The sequence below is a fragment of the Cavia porcellus genome, unplaced genomic scaffold (genome assembly GCF_034190915.1).
Source record: "Cavia porcellus strain 051 isolate PalLab524CR breed Dunkin Hartley unplaced genomic scaffold, mCavPor4.1 scaffold_8, whole genome shotgun sequence".
Classification (NCBI taxonomy): Eukaryota; Metazoa; Chordata; class Mammalia; order Rodentia; family Caviidae; genus Cavia; species Cavia porcellus.
In genome coordinates this window covers 91,720,691-91,732,873 of record NW_026947491.1, presented here as the reverse complement: position 1 = coordinate 91,732,873, position 12,183 = coordinate 91,720,691, and the positions used below count along the sequence as shown (strand labels likewise).

Below are 12,183 nucleotides of genomic sequence, written 5' to 3'. Positions count from 1 at the left end.
TAGTAGTTCATGCCTGCAAACCCAAAACTTGGGAGACTGAGGCAGGAGGATTGTTGCAAGTTCAACACCTGCCTAGGCTACAAAGTGAGTCCAAGGCCAGCCTGAACTGCATAGCAAGATCCTGTCTCAAAAAGATTAAAAAAAAAATTAAAAACTATAAAAAAATATTAAAAAGCAAGTACAAAGGGCTGGTGATATTTTACTCCCTAGTAGCACAAAAAAATAAATAAATAAAAAATAAAATCAAATAAGATGTGAAGTTCATGCTATTTTAACTATGTTAATGAAACACTTTGCCACCTTTTGAAGAATTGTGAGCCTATTACTAAAGCGTCAAATTGAAATACATTTTCAATACACTTACTTGTAACTCATATAATTCATTGCTGTATCTTCCATATTCAACCATTCCCCCAAATACCAATATTCTGGTACCATCACAGACAAATCCATGGGCAGCACAGCCTGGTGGGATGTCTCCTCTGACAGCCGGTAGGAACCACTGATTCGTAACTGGATGCCAAAATAAAATTAAAATCAATCACAACCACAGGTAACACACACGATGAGTATGTACTCTATGTGTATCACCCATACATGCGATTCTCAACCAGGGATGATTCTGTGCCCTCAGGGGACACTGACTGGGCAACAGATGGAAACTTCTGAAGTTGTCACATCTGGAGGTGGAGATGCTACCAGTCAGCTGTGATGCTAGTGAAAAGCTCGTGTAAAAACCCTACCGGGTAAGTACTATTTCCATTTAAAAACAAGAAATAAAAAAAACCTGAGCTTTAAAAAAGTGTGGATGTTACTCCTGACAACTAGCAGACCAAGATTCAAACAGGTCTCATGTATGCTAAAGCCCGGGACTTTACACCATGCTAAATAAAATAACTTCTCAATCTTATATGCTGGGGAATCAGGATGAAGAGAGGAGGCAAACAACAAAATTTTCTCTCCTTCACTGGTTCACCTTTATTCCACTGCGGTAATTAAGTTTTGGTCACAGAAAAGTTGCTGAACGTGAGATAAACTCAGAATTCACCAAAGAAAGCCTTATACCAAAGAAAGATTTCTCCCGACAGCTGCAGGATCAACAAGTGGGAAAAACGAAATTCCAGGCTCCAAAGGCAGGGCCTCCCTGGCCAGCGGCCCTCGGGACGGGCAGGGCGCTCCGGCTCCTGGGGAGCAGTGCCCGGAGCGGGCGGGCGCCCACGGGGATCTCAGCCGCTGGGCACCTGGCCCGCCGTCCCGGGATGGAGGAGCAGAAGAGCCTGCTCTCGCTCCTCGTCCCTGCAGACCCTCCTCCTCCTAAAGACAGCAAAGGCCTGGGGAGCGACGGGTGGCAGCGGGTTTTGTTTTTTGACAGCGGAGGGATTCGGGCTCCCGGAGCGGGAGGACACCAAGCCGAGACCCAGGCGGGAGGGCCGCGGGGCGCGGGCTGAGGCGGAGGACGCGGGGCGGGAGCCGGCGGGCGCGCCTGGCCCTCTGGGTCCCCGGCAGGGCGCGGCGGCCGGTGGGTCCCGGGCGCGGCCGAGGGAGCGGTGACGCGGCGGTGGTGACAGCTGTCAGGCCGCGGCCGCCCGCCGCCCCTCCCCCGCTCGCGCAGGCGGGGCCCGCCCGCCGCCGCGCCTACCGGTGTTGTAGACGTGCAGCTCGTCCGCGATGCCCTCATTGCCGCCGCCGAAGATAATCATCAGCTCCCGGATGGCCACGGCGCGGTGTCCGTGCCGGGCGCGGGGCACCGGCCCGGTGGAGGAGGAAACCCGCCTCCAGTGAAGGAGGCTGGGAGCCGCCATCTTCCCAACCCCCGCCCCTCTGCCCACAATGCCCTGCGCGCGCTCCGGCGGGGCAAGGGAGGGGCATCACGTGAGGCGGCCGCGGAGGCCCCGCCCACACCCGCCCTGCCCCGCCCACACCCGCCGGGGTGGGGGGGTGACATGGCCGCGGGGCGCTAGAGACGCGTGGCTGCCGGCGCGCGTCAGTCTGCCGCCCTCGCAGAACCTCCCGCTGGGGGTTCGGGGAGCATCTATCGAGCGGCCCCGCCCGTCCACGCTAATTGAGCATCTTAGGGAGGCGGGACCCTGCGGAGGTCACCCGGGCCTGGGTCCTCCGTGCCCGCGGGCCTGGCTGGCGCTGGCAGGTGCCGCCTGTGCCAGGAACCGAGGAGTCGAGGAAGGAGGCTGGGAAGCCGGGGTCGCTGGCGGCAGTCTCGGGCGGGAACGTCCCCACGGGGGCAGAGGCTGAGTGAGGGGCCCAGGGACGCTGTCATGACCAGGCCGTGGGGGTTCTGCCGACCGGCTGACTCTATGTTTTTGTTCCGCAGGTGGGGTCCAGTGACCTTGGCACGGCTACCAACAGGCCTTCCGGGTAAATTTAATTAACTGCGATGCAAAGATTGATATTCGTAGCTGCAAGAGACTTGAGGGCTGTGCGTTGGCATAGAGGAAGAGATGGTGGTCGTGCCGTCATCCCAAGTGCGTTGATCATGAAGTGGGGAGGTGTGCAGAGCTTTCGAGGGGGAGACAGTTTGGGCTACATCACCCCACTGCGGTGTGGCCTGTAAAGAAACCAGGGTAAAATCACCCACCTCTGGTAGAAGTCAGAAGTGCTGGGGCTCAGGGAGGCCCCACAGGCTCCAGCTTGCAAGAGGAGAGTGCCCCAAAATGCAGGATGGAAGGTCACTGTGCAGGCTGCCCATCGGATGCCGGCCACCTCTGCAGGCCATGTGGAGAGGTTTAGGAACAGTGAGCCAGGAAAGTGTTCTGCGCTTATTCGGGAGGCAGGTGAGATAAAAGTGTGGGTTTCTTTTTAGCACTGGCTGCCCCCTGTGGGCTCTGGTGGCCAGATGCTACCCTAAGCACTGTAGTAACTCACACTCTTTTCCACAGTCCAGCCAGTGGGGTACTGTCATCTGCGCTTCATAAATGGGTCATGAGGCACAGAGCAATGAAATTCTCTGGCCATCGTGATGCTGTGCACCTGTCGTCACAGCATTTGGGCGGCTGAGGCAGGAAGATTTCAGTGAGTTCAAGGCCAGCCTGGGTTATATACAGTGACTGTGTCTTGAAAATGTCCTCCAAAAATCATTTTGAAATTCCTTTTAGACCTCCCTAACTTGAATTAAGGATCACAATAATCTGCAGTGGAATCAACATAAAGCCTGTTATTTAGCTTCTGTTTAGTTTCAGTTCTCAACATGTATATTCTTGTTTGTGCTGTTTATTCTTAAGTATACTGTAGCCACACGTTATTAAAAATAAAAATAAGGATTCTTGCTACAAAAACACACAAATGGGTAACCTTGTGAGATGATGGGTCTGTTCCTGTCACTACCGTCACTGTCAGACTGTATCCCATAATGTCATGTTGCATAGTGTCATGGATACTTTCTCATTGCTAGGACAAACTACTGAACGCCCACAAGGAGGGTGTTCACAGTCTAGAGGTTTCTGCCTAGAGTCAACAAGGCAAGGCAGCAGGGCAGAAGGGCCTGGCTGGAGAGAAACAGCTCAGGGCAGGTGGCAAGAGGCAGAGAGGGATCAAGGGAGGAGGAGGGACACAGAGCCTCCAGGCCACGCCCACAGCGGCCACCTCCACCAATCAGGCTTCACCTCCCAACACCACGCCCAGCTGTACACCCATTCGTGAACTAATCCCGTGACACCCATGTTCGGGTCACCACCACGAATCCCCATGAGGCTTCCTGGGGATGCCTAGATATAAGCCTTGAATATACACAATAAAATGTATTTTAAAAAATGAAAAGTCTGGCAGGGAAGCAAGGGCCTACCCAAAACAATTTAAACCTCTTTCTCAAATTCCAAAGGAGGCTCTGGGAGGACCACACACACTGTACACAGGCTGGCAGTGTATCTCCGTGGTTAGAGCACTTCCTTAGCATGCATGAGACCCTGGTGCCATCCTCAAAGAGAACAAAATAAAAACACAATGTATAGCCAATTTTCTAACATGCCTTTTTCTTCCTCTGTTATTTTCAGTTTCTCTGATATGACTCCCTCAACCTAAGCATGCTCTCCGCCTTCCCCTCTACATAAGATATAATTTGTTACCGGGTACTGAACTCACAACTTTGTGCTAGCCAAGCAGGCATTTATGCCACTGAGCTAAACCCCTGGCCCCTATATAAGGTTTTTTTTTTTGAGAGATCATTCTTTACCTTTTTAAAAAGAAATTTTAGCTGGACTTGGTGGCGCATGGCTGTAATCTCACCAGTCAGGAGGCTGAGACAAGAGGATTGCTGCAAGTTGAAGGCTAGCCTGGGCTCCATAGGGAGGCTCTGTCTCAAAAAAAAAATTCTTTTTTTAAGCTTCTGTTTCTTAAATGCTCATATTCTAATTATCTCTGTCTCTGTCTTTCTTCAGGGACTAAGATACACCCAGCCGTCCTCAGTTCCCCCTCTTCCTGGCTGCTTACCAGCCCATTCGTAATACGCCCAAAAAGAGTTTGGAAAAAAGGAGGAAGATGCATGGGAATAAAAAAGGCCATGATCATTTATATATTAATATTTTTATTTGTCGCATCCATAAATGTGTACTCTTTAAATGATTCTATTGTTAACTTTGAGTGGATCTGAAACAAACCTGAAAGGTTAGAATACAGCAGCCAGGTTTTCATGAACCCAAGGTGTTTAAGACCTATGCTTTATTCTGAGGCATTAGGGCTCAGATGATCGTTTTCCCCCTTGATGCCCTTAAGCGAAAGACTAAGGGAGAATTTAAAACCTGCAAGCCATAGATTGATCTGTAATCCTATTTGAAAACCTGAGAAACCCTGAATCGGGAAAGTTGAAGGCGAAATATTTTAAAGGCAAAGCGGCTGTGGGTTGTAGGTAGCTGCTGGGTGGAGGAGCTACAGGGCAGCAGAGACAGCGTGCCGGCTTGACTAGGACCTTGGAGTGCGCAGCTCAGGGGCAGGCCGGGCTGTGGCCAGAGACAAAGGGTTCCCCCAGAATGCATGAGGCCCTGGGTTCGAGCCCCAGGACTGCCAGGGAAGTGACAGTAGAAAGGTGTCGCCTCTGGATTTGGGAAGAGAGAAGCCCACGGCCGAGGCGTTGCAGGGCAATGCTCCCTATGAAACCCACATGTCAGAATTTCTTCTACTCTTCTTTCTAGGCCCCGGGAGCCTGTTGAGCCTTGGGGTTCAGCAGGTGAATGCAGAGCTTCTGTGTGTCTTCGCTGCTCTCAGGAGTCTCCTGGTTCCATGGCACAAGGTCCCATAACAGGGCCTCAGACTGACACGATTCCATCTGCAAACAAGGGTCCACTGACAGGCACAGGGCTGAGGCCTCGGTGCATCTGTCAGGCTCACAGTAGGGCTGTCACAAAGCGATTCACCCAGACAAAGAGACTTCACCACGGCAACTTTGACTCATCCTTAAGTGGGGAGTCTAAATGGGTCCCCCGTTCTCCAAAAACACCACCTACCTTTGGTCTTTGAATGTGCAGGTGTGGAAGCAGCCACCTAGGGGGAGCTCGGAAAGGGAAGGAGAAGGGACAGGAAGGGAGGGCGAAGAGCGCCCTGGAGGAGTCAGGAGGGGCTGAGGAGAGGTGGATATGTCGGTGGGGCTCAGGAAGGAAGCCAGCGGAGAGTCAGTAGCTGGGGTCAGAAGGGAACAGGTGAGGCTCGTCAGAGCCTCAAGCTGGGGACATCTGTGCAGTTCACTTGGCCTTAAGCTCACTTTGTAGTCCAGGCTGGTCTTGAACTCACAAGGATCCTCCTGCTCAGCCTCCTGAGTGCGGAGATTACAGGCGTGGACCACCACACCTGGCAGGAGAGGTTTTCTCTGGCTCCTGTTGTAGACATGTTAGTCCTTGCATGGCTAGCTGGGTCCAGGACAGGATGGCAAGGCAAAGGGGCTGGGTGGGGAGGGAGAGGAGCCCTCCCAGGCCACGCCCCAGGGACCCCTCTTCTGAGCAGGCCCCCACCTCCCAGCGCAAGTCTGCTCTGAGCCCCACAGTCATCACCTTCCAGAGGTGCAGGCTGTGAGGCCCTGTGGCATTAGGAGGACATCTGGGTATGAACCATAATGAGAGGGAGCCCTAGGGGAGCCCCACTGGGCACACGGGCGAGCTGAGGCTACTGTCAAGGGTGACCTGTGCAGTGATTCACTTCCCACCCGAGAACTCTTCCTGGCCTCCAGTGCCTTGTCAGTGTCACAGATGGCATCTAGGACTGTGTCTAAAAACACGCTCAGCCCGGCAGTGGGGTGGCCCCCTCCGGGGACCCCGGCACTAGCGGCTGAGGCAGAAAGATCCCCGTGAGTTTGAGGCCAGTCTGGACTACACAGTGAGACCCTGTCTCAATAAACCAAAACAAAGTAATAAATGCACGTGGACAAGGCAGGCCCTGGTGGCTAGGCGAAGCGAGCATTTGACCTTCAGCCAATAAGAAGGAAGTGTGGGGTAACGATGACTCACATAGTCTGTTTTGCTTTGTTTTGTTTTGTTTTGTTGGTACCATGCCTGGAATTTAACTCAAGGCCTCGGGTTTGCCAGGAGCTGTGCCGCTGAGCTGCATCCCCGGAACCAGATGTCCGCTTTGCTGACAAGTGAGACCACGGCGTGGGAAGGGCCGGGGACGCAGCTCAGCGGCACAGCCTGGCAAGCATGAGGCCTGGGTTCGACTCCCAGTACCAAACTAATAATAACAAGTAAATACGTAGAATGAGGGGGAAAGCACGCGGGGTCCTGCACACTTACCAGCGAGGAGCAGTTCGGAGGGAGAAACGTCCTCGCAGGCGAACTCGCCACGTGCACACGGCGGGTGCGGTTATGAGCTGGGCGAGCGAAATACAGAGGGCGGAGAGGAGGCAAGAAAATCGGGATTTTTAAATTGTGCTTTTAAGAAAAACTGCAGCTTCAGGACACAGAAGTTACCCGAGCACTTTTCCTTTCCAGGAGCTCACTCGAATAATCACCTACAAACATGCACGCACACGTATGTACAGACAGACACACGGATGTTTTAAGGCCTCAGACGAGGAGCCCGTAACCGAGGAAGTGGCCGGACCAGCGGGCAGCTCCGCTCAGCTCTGATCACTGTAGCTGGTTTGCACTCTGAGAGCCCCCACGGGGACCGGACAGCGGGAACAGAGGCCCCAACTCTCCCATTCCGGAGACACCTCAAGACGCTGCCAGTATTCCCCGCCGCAGACCATAGTGTGACTGGCACCTCCGGGCACCACACCCCACTCCTCACTGGGGACTTTACCTCTGCCCAGGAGACCCTACCCCGGCTGCCTGCTGGCCATCGGAGAGTCCCTTCCTCAGCAGGCGTCCTCGAGCTTGCAGACCTGTCCTACCAGAAGGTCCGACTCAGCCTCCACCCAGGCTACGTGCTACGTGGCAGCGCCTGCTATTGCACTTTTTAACGTTTTGGTGAAAAATAAAGACACACACGTCAGCCTCGCCCTGCACAGAGCACGGTCCTCGGCGTCGCCGGCTTCCACCCCCCACGTTATGCCACTGGAGGTCTTCGGGGCCATACACGCAGGGGCTGTCACCTCCTGCCACCTCCGGAAGGACCCGCCTGGGCTGCTTCGCAGTTAACTCTGTTTCTCATAGCAGGAGGACACCCTAACCTAACAATAAAAGCAGAGCAGAGACGTAACCCGCTAGGCACGCGGCAAACGGGTTGTCAGCCGTTAGGATGGTACACCTCACACAACCGTGTGTGCCGCGTGTTCATGCAGCTGTGAATGTAGAGGGCGTGTTTACACGAGCACACCCCCCCCCCCCCAGGAGTATTGTGCTGTGCTACGACCTTGCCAGGTGGAGAGGGAATAGGGAGCCGTGATTTCAGCTCCGTCGGATTCCCGGGCAACCCTGTCATCTGTGAGGTCCACTGAGGGTCCCAGACACCCTTACGTGGTATGTGACTGCATTTGAGTCTTTCCGAATCTGACCAGGCCTCAGCTTCAAAAGGTTCATTTTCCACACGTGCGAAGTGTTCCCTAAGGAGTGAGTCAGGAGCCCCGCCATGGGGGACTCAGGAGGCTTCCTCTGCCTTCTGATGTCATCACTGGCCAGCCCTGCAGGACTCAGTGCGAGGGGACCCTAGTCACACCGTGCGAGGGTGTTCATCACTCGCCGGTGCAGGTCTGCCCTCCCCCCTCTGCAGCCTGTTCAGCACCCCGAGAGGCTGCCCAAGTGCACCACACACCAGTGCCTTTTGGGCTTATTTCCGGCTGAGCCTGGCCCAGGAGGGGCACCACCAAGATGAGACCATGAGGTTGTGTGTCCAGCACTCTAGTCACTTGGGTGTAGGTCCCTGCAGGGTGGACGTGTCCTGCGGGGGAACCGCACTTGCTGGACAGCTCCCCCAGCTCTCCTCTCTCAGTGCAGAAACCACTGTCCCCTTGCCTTCTAGGGCTCCCCGCTGTCCGGAACCGGCACCAGCTCCCAGCCCCACCTCCCCACACTCCCTACACACCTTCAGCGGTGCCGTCAGGCCTGCAGGAAGCTGACCCACTCTGCCGGCCCCGTGCAGGGCCAGGGCGGCCATGTCCAACAGTCCAGTGGGGACCCTTGATCCCCAGAGCGGCGAAGGAGGATTTGCATGGGAGGAAGGGGCGAAAACCCAGCAGGTCTTTGCTTGGGGCTTCTGCACTCAAGGACAGTGGGTGGGCACAGGCGTCACGGGAAAGAGAACGGGAGTCCCTCGGTGAGTTAGAACCAGGACTGCCCGCGGTCAGCAGTCCCACTCCGGGGTAATCAGGAAAATAAAGTAAGCAGTGAAATGGGTGGTGACTCAGCAGGTGCCTGTGCTGCCTGTGGCGTGCAGCTCCAGGCCAGGGTGCCTGCGCTGCACAAGGGCCTGCCCTGAAGGGACCTTTCGCTGTGGAGTTGCCAGCCACGCCCGGGTATGGCAGCAGCCTCGGTGTCCCCGATGGGCGGGCAGGTGAGGACACACACTGGGACACAGACACAGAGGAGCCGTGCCGACATAAGGAAAAGGAAAAGGAGAGCCTGCGGTTCCCCACAGCTCGCAGGAACCTGGGACACCGCGCTGAGGGCATCCAGCTGGAAGGGAAGGACGGACCACGTGTGTCACTGAGTGTGGCCTCGAGCGTGGAGTCCGAAGATGCCCGGCTCAGACAGGAGTGTGGAGAGCTGATGATAACCAGCAGGAGGGATGCACCCATGCCGGCCCCAGAGACAAACGCACGGCTTAGCGTTTAGGATGTGCGGCTTAGGATGTGCAGGGTGCTGCCGTGTGACAGGAGCGGTATGGGATCTGCGACTCATCGATCACGGTGATCGATACGCAGGTACCAAACAAAGCCACTGGACTGCACGCCTCTACTGTGCCCAGCCTTGATCGGTTCAAACACCTCTATAGAAAAATTAAATGTTAAGTCAACAGTATACTTAGATTTCAGTTAAGTATTATTATTATTATTTTGTCTTTTTCAGACAAAGTCTCCCTGACCTGAGCTCACTTTGTAGCCCAGGCTGGTCTCGGACTCTCAACGATCCTCCTGCCTCAGCCTCCTTAGTGTGGGGATGACAGATGTGTGTCACCATGCCCGGCTTAGCATTAGTATTTTTCTTTTTTTTTTGTCTTTTTCATTTTTATGGGTACCAGGGATCGAACTCACGACTGCCTGCTTCCAAGGAAGGCGCTTATGCCGCTGAGCTAAATCCCCAGCCCCAGCATTAGTATTTTGAGACAAGGTCTTGCTCTGTAGTTCAGGCTGGCCTTGAACTCACTGTGTAACCCAGGCTGGCCTCCAACTCAAGGCGATCCTCCTGCCTCAGCCTCCTAGTCTGCTGTGATTACAGGTGTGTGCCACCACAGCTGGCTAAATATTATTTGTTTTGTTGGGTTTTTGGTTGTTGTTTTTGGAACTGGGACTCAAACTTAGAACTTCACGCTTGCCCTGCAGGTAATGTGCCACTGAGCTGTAGCCCTGGCTCTTCTAAATATTATTTTTAAACAAGAGCAGGGGCTGGGGATACTGCTCAGTGGCACAGTGCCTGCCCAGCAAATGCAAGGTCTTGCGTTCAATTCCTGGTATTCTCCCCCCAGAACAAATAAACAACAGCAATAATAATTCCCATTTATTGGGCCCTTATTGGGAACTTTATGTGTGCGGTGGTTTGGTTTTGTTATTGTTGGTGCTTTCCGGTATCGGAGATTGTACCTGGGGCTTCAGGCGAGGCAGAAGAGCGCTAACCAGGAGACAGTCTGCGCTGGGAAGGAGAAGAGTTGGCCAGCCGTGGTCACGCACACCCCTGTCATCCCAGCACGGGAGGCTGAGGCAGGCGGATCCCAGTGAGTTCAAGGCCAGCCTGGGCTACAGAGTGAGTTCAAACTGGTTGGGCTACATAGCAAGACTCTACCTCAAAAAGAAAAGTTTGTTCAAAGCTGGTTCCAGAGGCGATAAGGAGGTCTTCGCCTTAAATCTTTGTCTCACCTGGTTCAGGTGTACAGAGGCTTTTGTTGCAAGAGAGAGAGAGGGAAGCAATGCAAAGAGATAACAGGTAAGGAAATGTCCTTCTGTCTGTTTTTAGTTTTCTTTCTTCCTTTCATGGTACCGGGAATCGAACTCAGGACCTCGTATTTGCCAGGCAGGTACCATGCTGCTGGGCTACATCCCCTTGCGTTTTTAGTTTTTGTTTTATTTTTTGTGGTACTGAGGATGCATCCCAGGCCCACCCCCACCTTCTAAACTTTGAGGCAGGGTCTCACTGAGTCCTCCAGCTGCGCAAGCCAGGCTTGGAACCCTCCCGCCTCAGCCTCCTGGAGTCCCGGGATTAGGAGCACATGCTACCAGTCTGGCTAAAACCCTCATTTTTAAGGATCCGTTTTCTCTTCTCCCTTGCACACACAACAGCATTTGCAAGTTACGGAAGCAGCCTAGATGCTCGTCAGTGGAGGGAAGGGTAGAGAGAGGGTGGGCAGCACAGAGGCGTCCAGCCACGAAGGACAGAATCTCATCCTCTGTGGGAAACTGGCAGAACCAGAAAGCCTCCAACTCCAGGTATCAGAAAGACAAGGATCCGTGCTTTCTCTCCTGGGTGGAATCCAAGACATAACATAAAGGTGCTCAGGGAGCGGCGGGGGACACAGCTCAGCGGCACAGCCCCTGCCTGGCAAGTGCGAGGTCCTGAGTTCAAGCTCTGGCACCAAAGGAAAAAAAGTTGATCAGGGCAGTGGAAGAGCCTGAGGGGGAGCTGCGAGAGGCCACTGAGTGATCCCCACGCTCAAGGCTCGTCCTACACCTGCATGAAAATATCCTAATGGAACCCGGCATTTTGGTACAGTTAAAAAGAGCCAATAATAACAGAGAATCATGCTTCAGGCAGTCCTGACCTCAGCACCGACTTGCTCTGGGAACTTGGACTTTGCTCGAAGCCCCAGTTTGCTCCTTTGAAAATTGGGATGTGGTGAGAATACTTTCACGGGGTTCATGGCCCTGGACAAGAAGAAGGTGTTCCGGAAATCCCTTTTTTTTTTTTTTTTTTTTTTTTTTGTCTTTTTGAGCAATTCAGGCTGGCATTAAGCTCACTTTGTAGCCCAGGCTGGTCTCGAACTCGCAATTATCCTCCTGCCTCAGCCTCCCAAGTGCTGGGATTACAGGCGTGAGCCACCATACCCGGCTTTCAAATTTAAAATTTTACAGTATTTTAGTTATTGAGCTGAAAAACGAGCACTGACTTGGTTATTGGAAAATTTTAAAGTCTTTGTTGTTTCTGTCTCTGGTGGTGTTGGCAGTACTGAGAGACTTCCCAGTCCCTTTTATCTTTTATTTGGGGACAGGGCGTTCCAAGTTCACAGACAGAACTGAACTTGGGATCCTCCTACCTCAGCCTCTTCAAATGCTGGGGTTACAAGCATCTGGCACCGTATTCATACCCTGGCCATGCCAACCCACCTTTCAAGCTGTGCGTTTTATGACGTCAGATAGATATTGAGTGTTTCTGCTAAAATTTAGAGTTCACATTGAGATCCACTGTGCACAAGAAAGATACACAGCAGATTTCTTTTTTGAAGAATGTAAAATATTTTGTTAACACTTCCAGATTCTGTGTTGAAATCATATTTTGGATAAAGTTAAATATACTATCACAATTTCTCCTTCTTTGCACTTTTCTTCGTGTGGCTCCTGGGAAAGCTTACACCCCAGCACGGCTTGCATGATGTCTCTGTAGG

At 53.3% G+C, this 12,183-nt stretch overlaps 1 protein-coding gene and 1 long non-coding RNA gene across 3 annotated transcripts in view; one reads left to right on the top strand and one right to left on the bottom strand.

Annotated features, from left to right (window-relative positions):
* The window catches only part of Hcfc2 (host cell factor C2), a 37,801-nt gene extending 35,960 nt beyond the window's left edge, over window positions 1–1,841 (bottom strand). Inside the window, exons 1-2 of one of the 2 annotated variants that reach the window (XM_063255473.1) lie at window positions 1,640–1,841; window positions 365–513 (exon numbers count right to left, since the gene is read on the bottom strand). In XM_063255473.1, coding sequence (XP_063111543.1) covers window positions 365–513; window positions 1,640–1,802 — 312 coding nt within the window. In that variant the 5' untranslated portion in view covers window positions 1,803–1,841. Of the gene's footprint in view, window positions 1–364; window positions 514–1,065; window positions 1,501–1,639 lie in introns of those variants that run through there. The other variant, XM_063255474.1, reaches the window with a different exon arrangement.
* Window positions 1,799–3,966, top strand: LOC134477407 (uncharacterized). Its single transcript, XR_010049469.1, has 2 exons — window positions 1,799–2,789; window positions 2,895–3,966. It is a non-coding gene; the product is annotated as an uncharacterized LOC134477407 (long non-coding RNA).
* The last annotated feature ends 8,217 nt before the right edge of the window (window positions 3,967–12,183 follow it).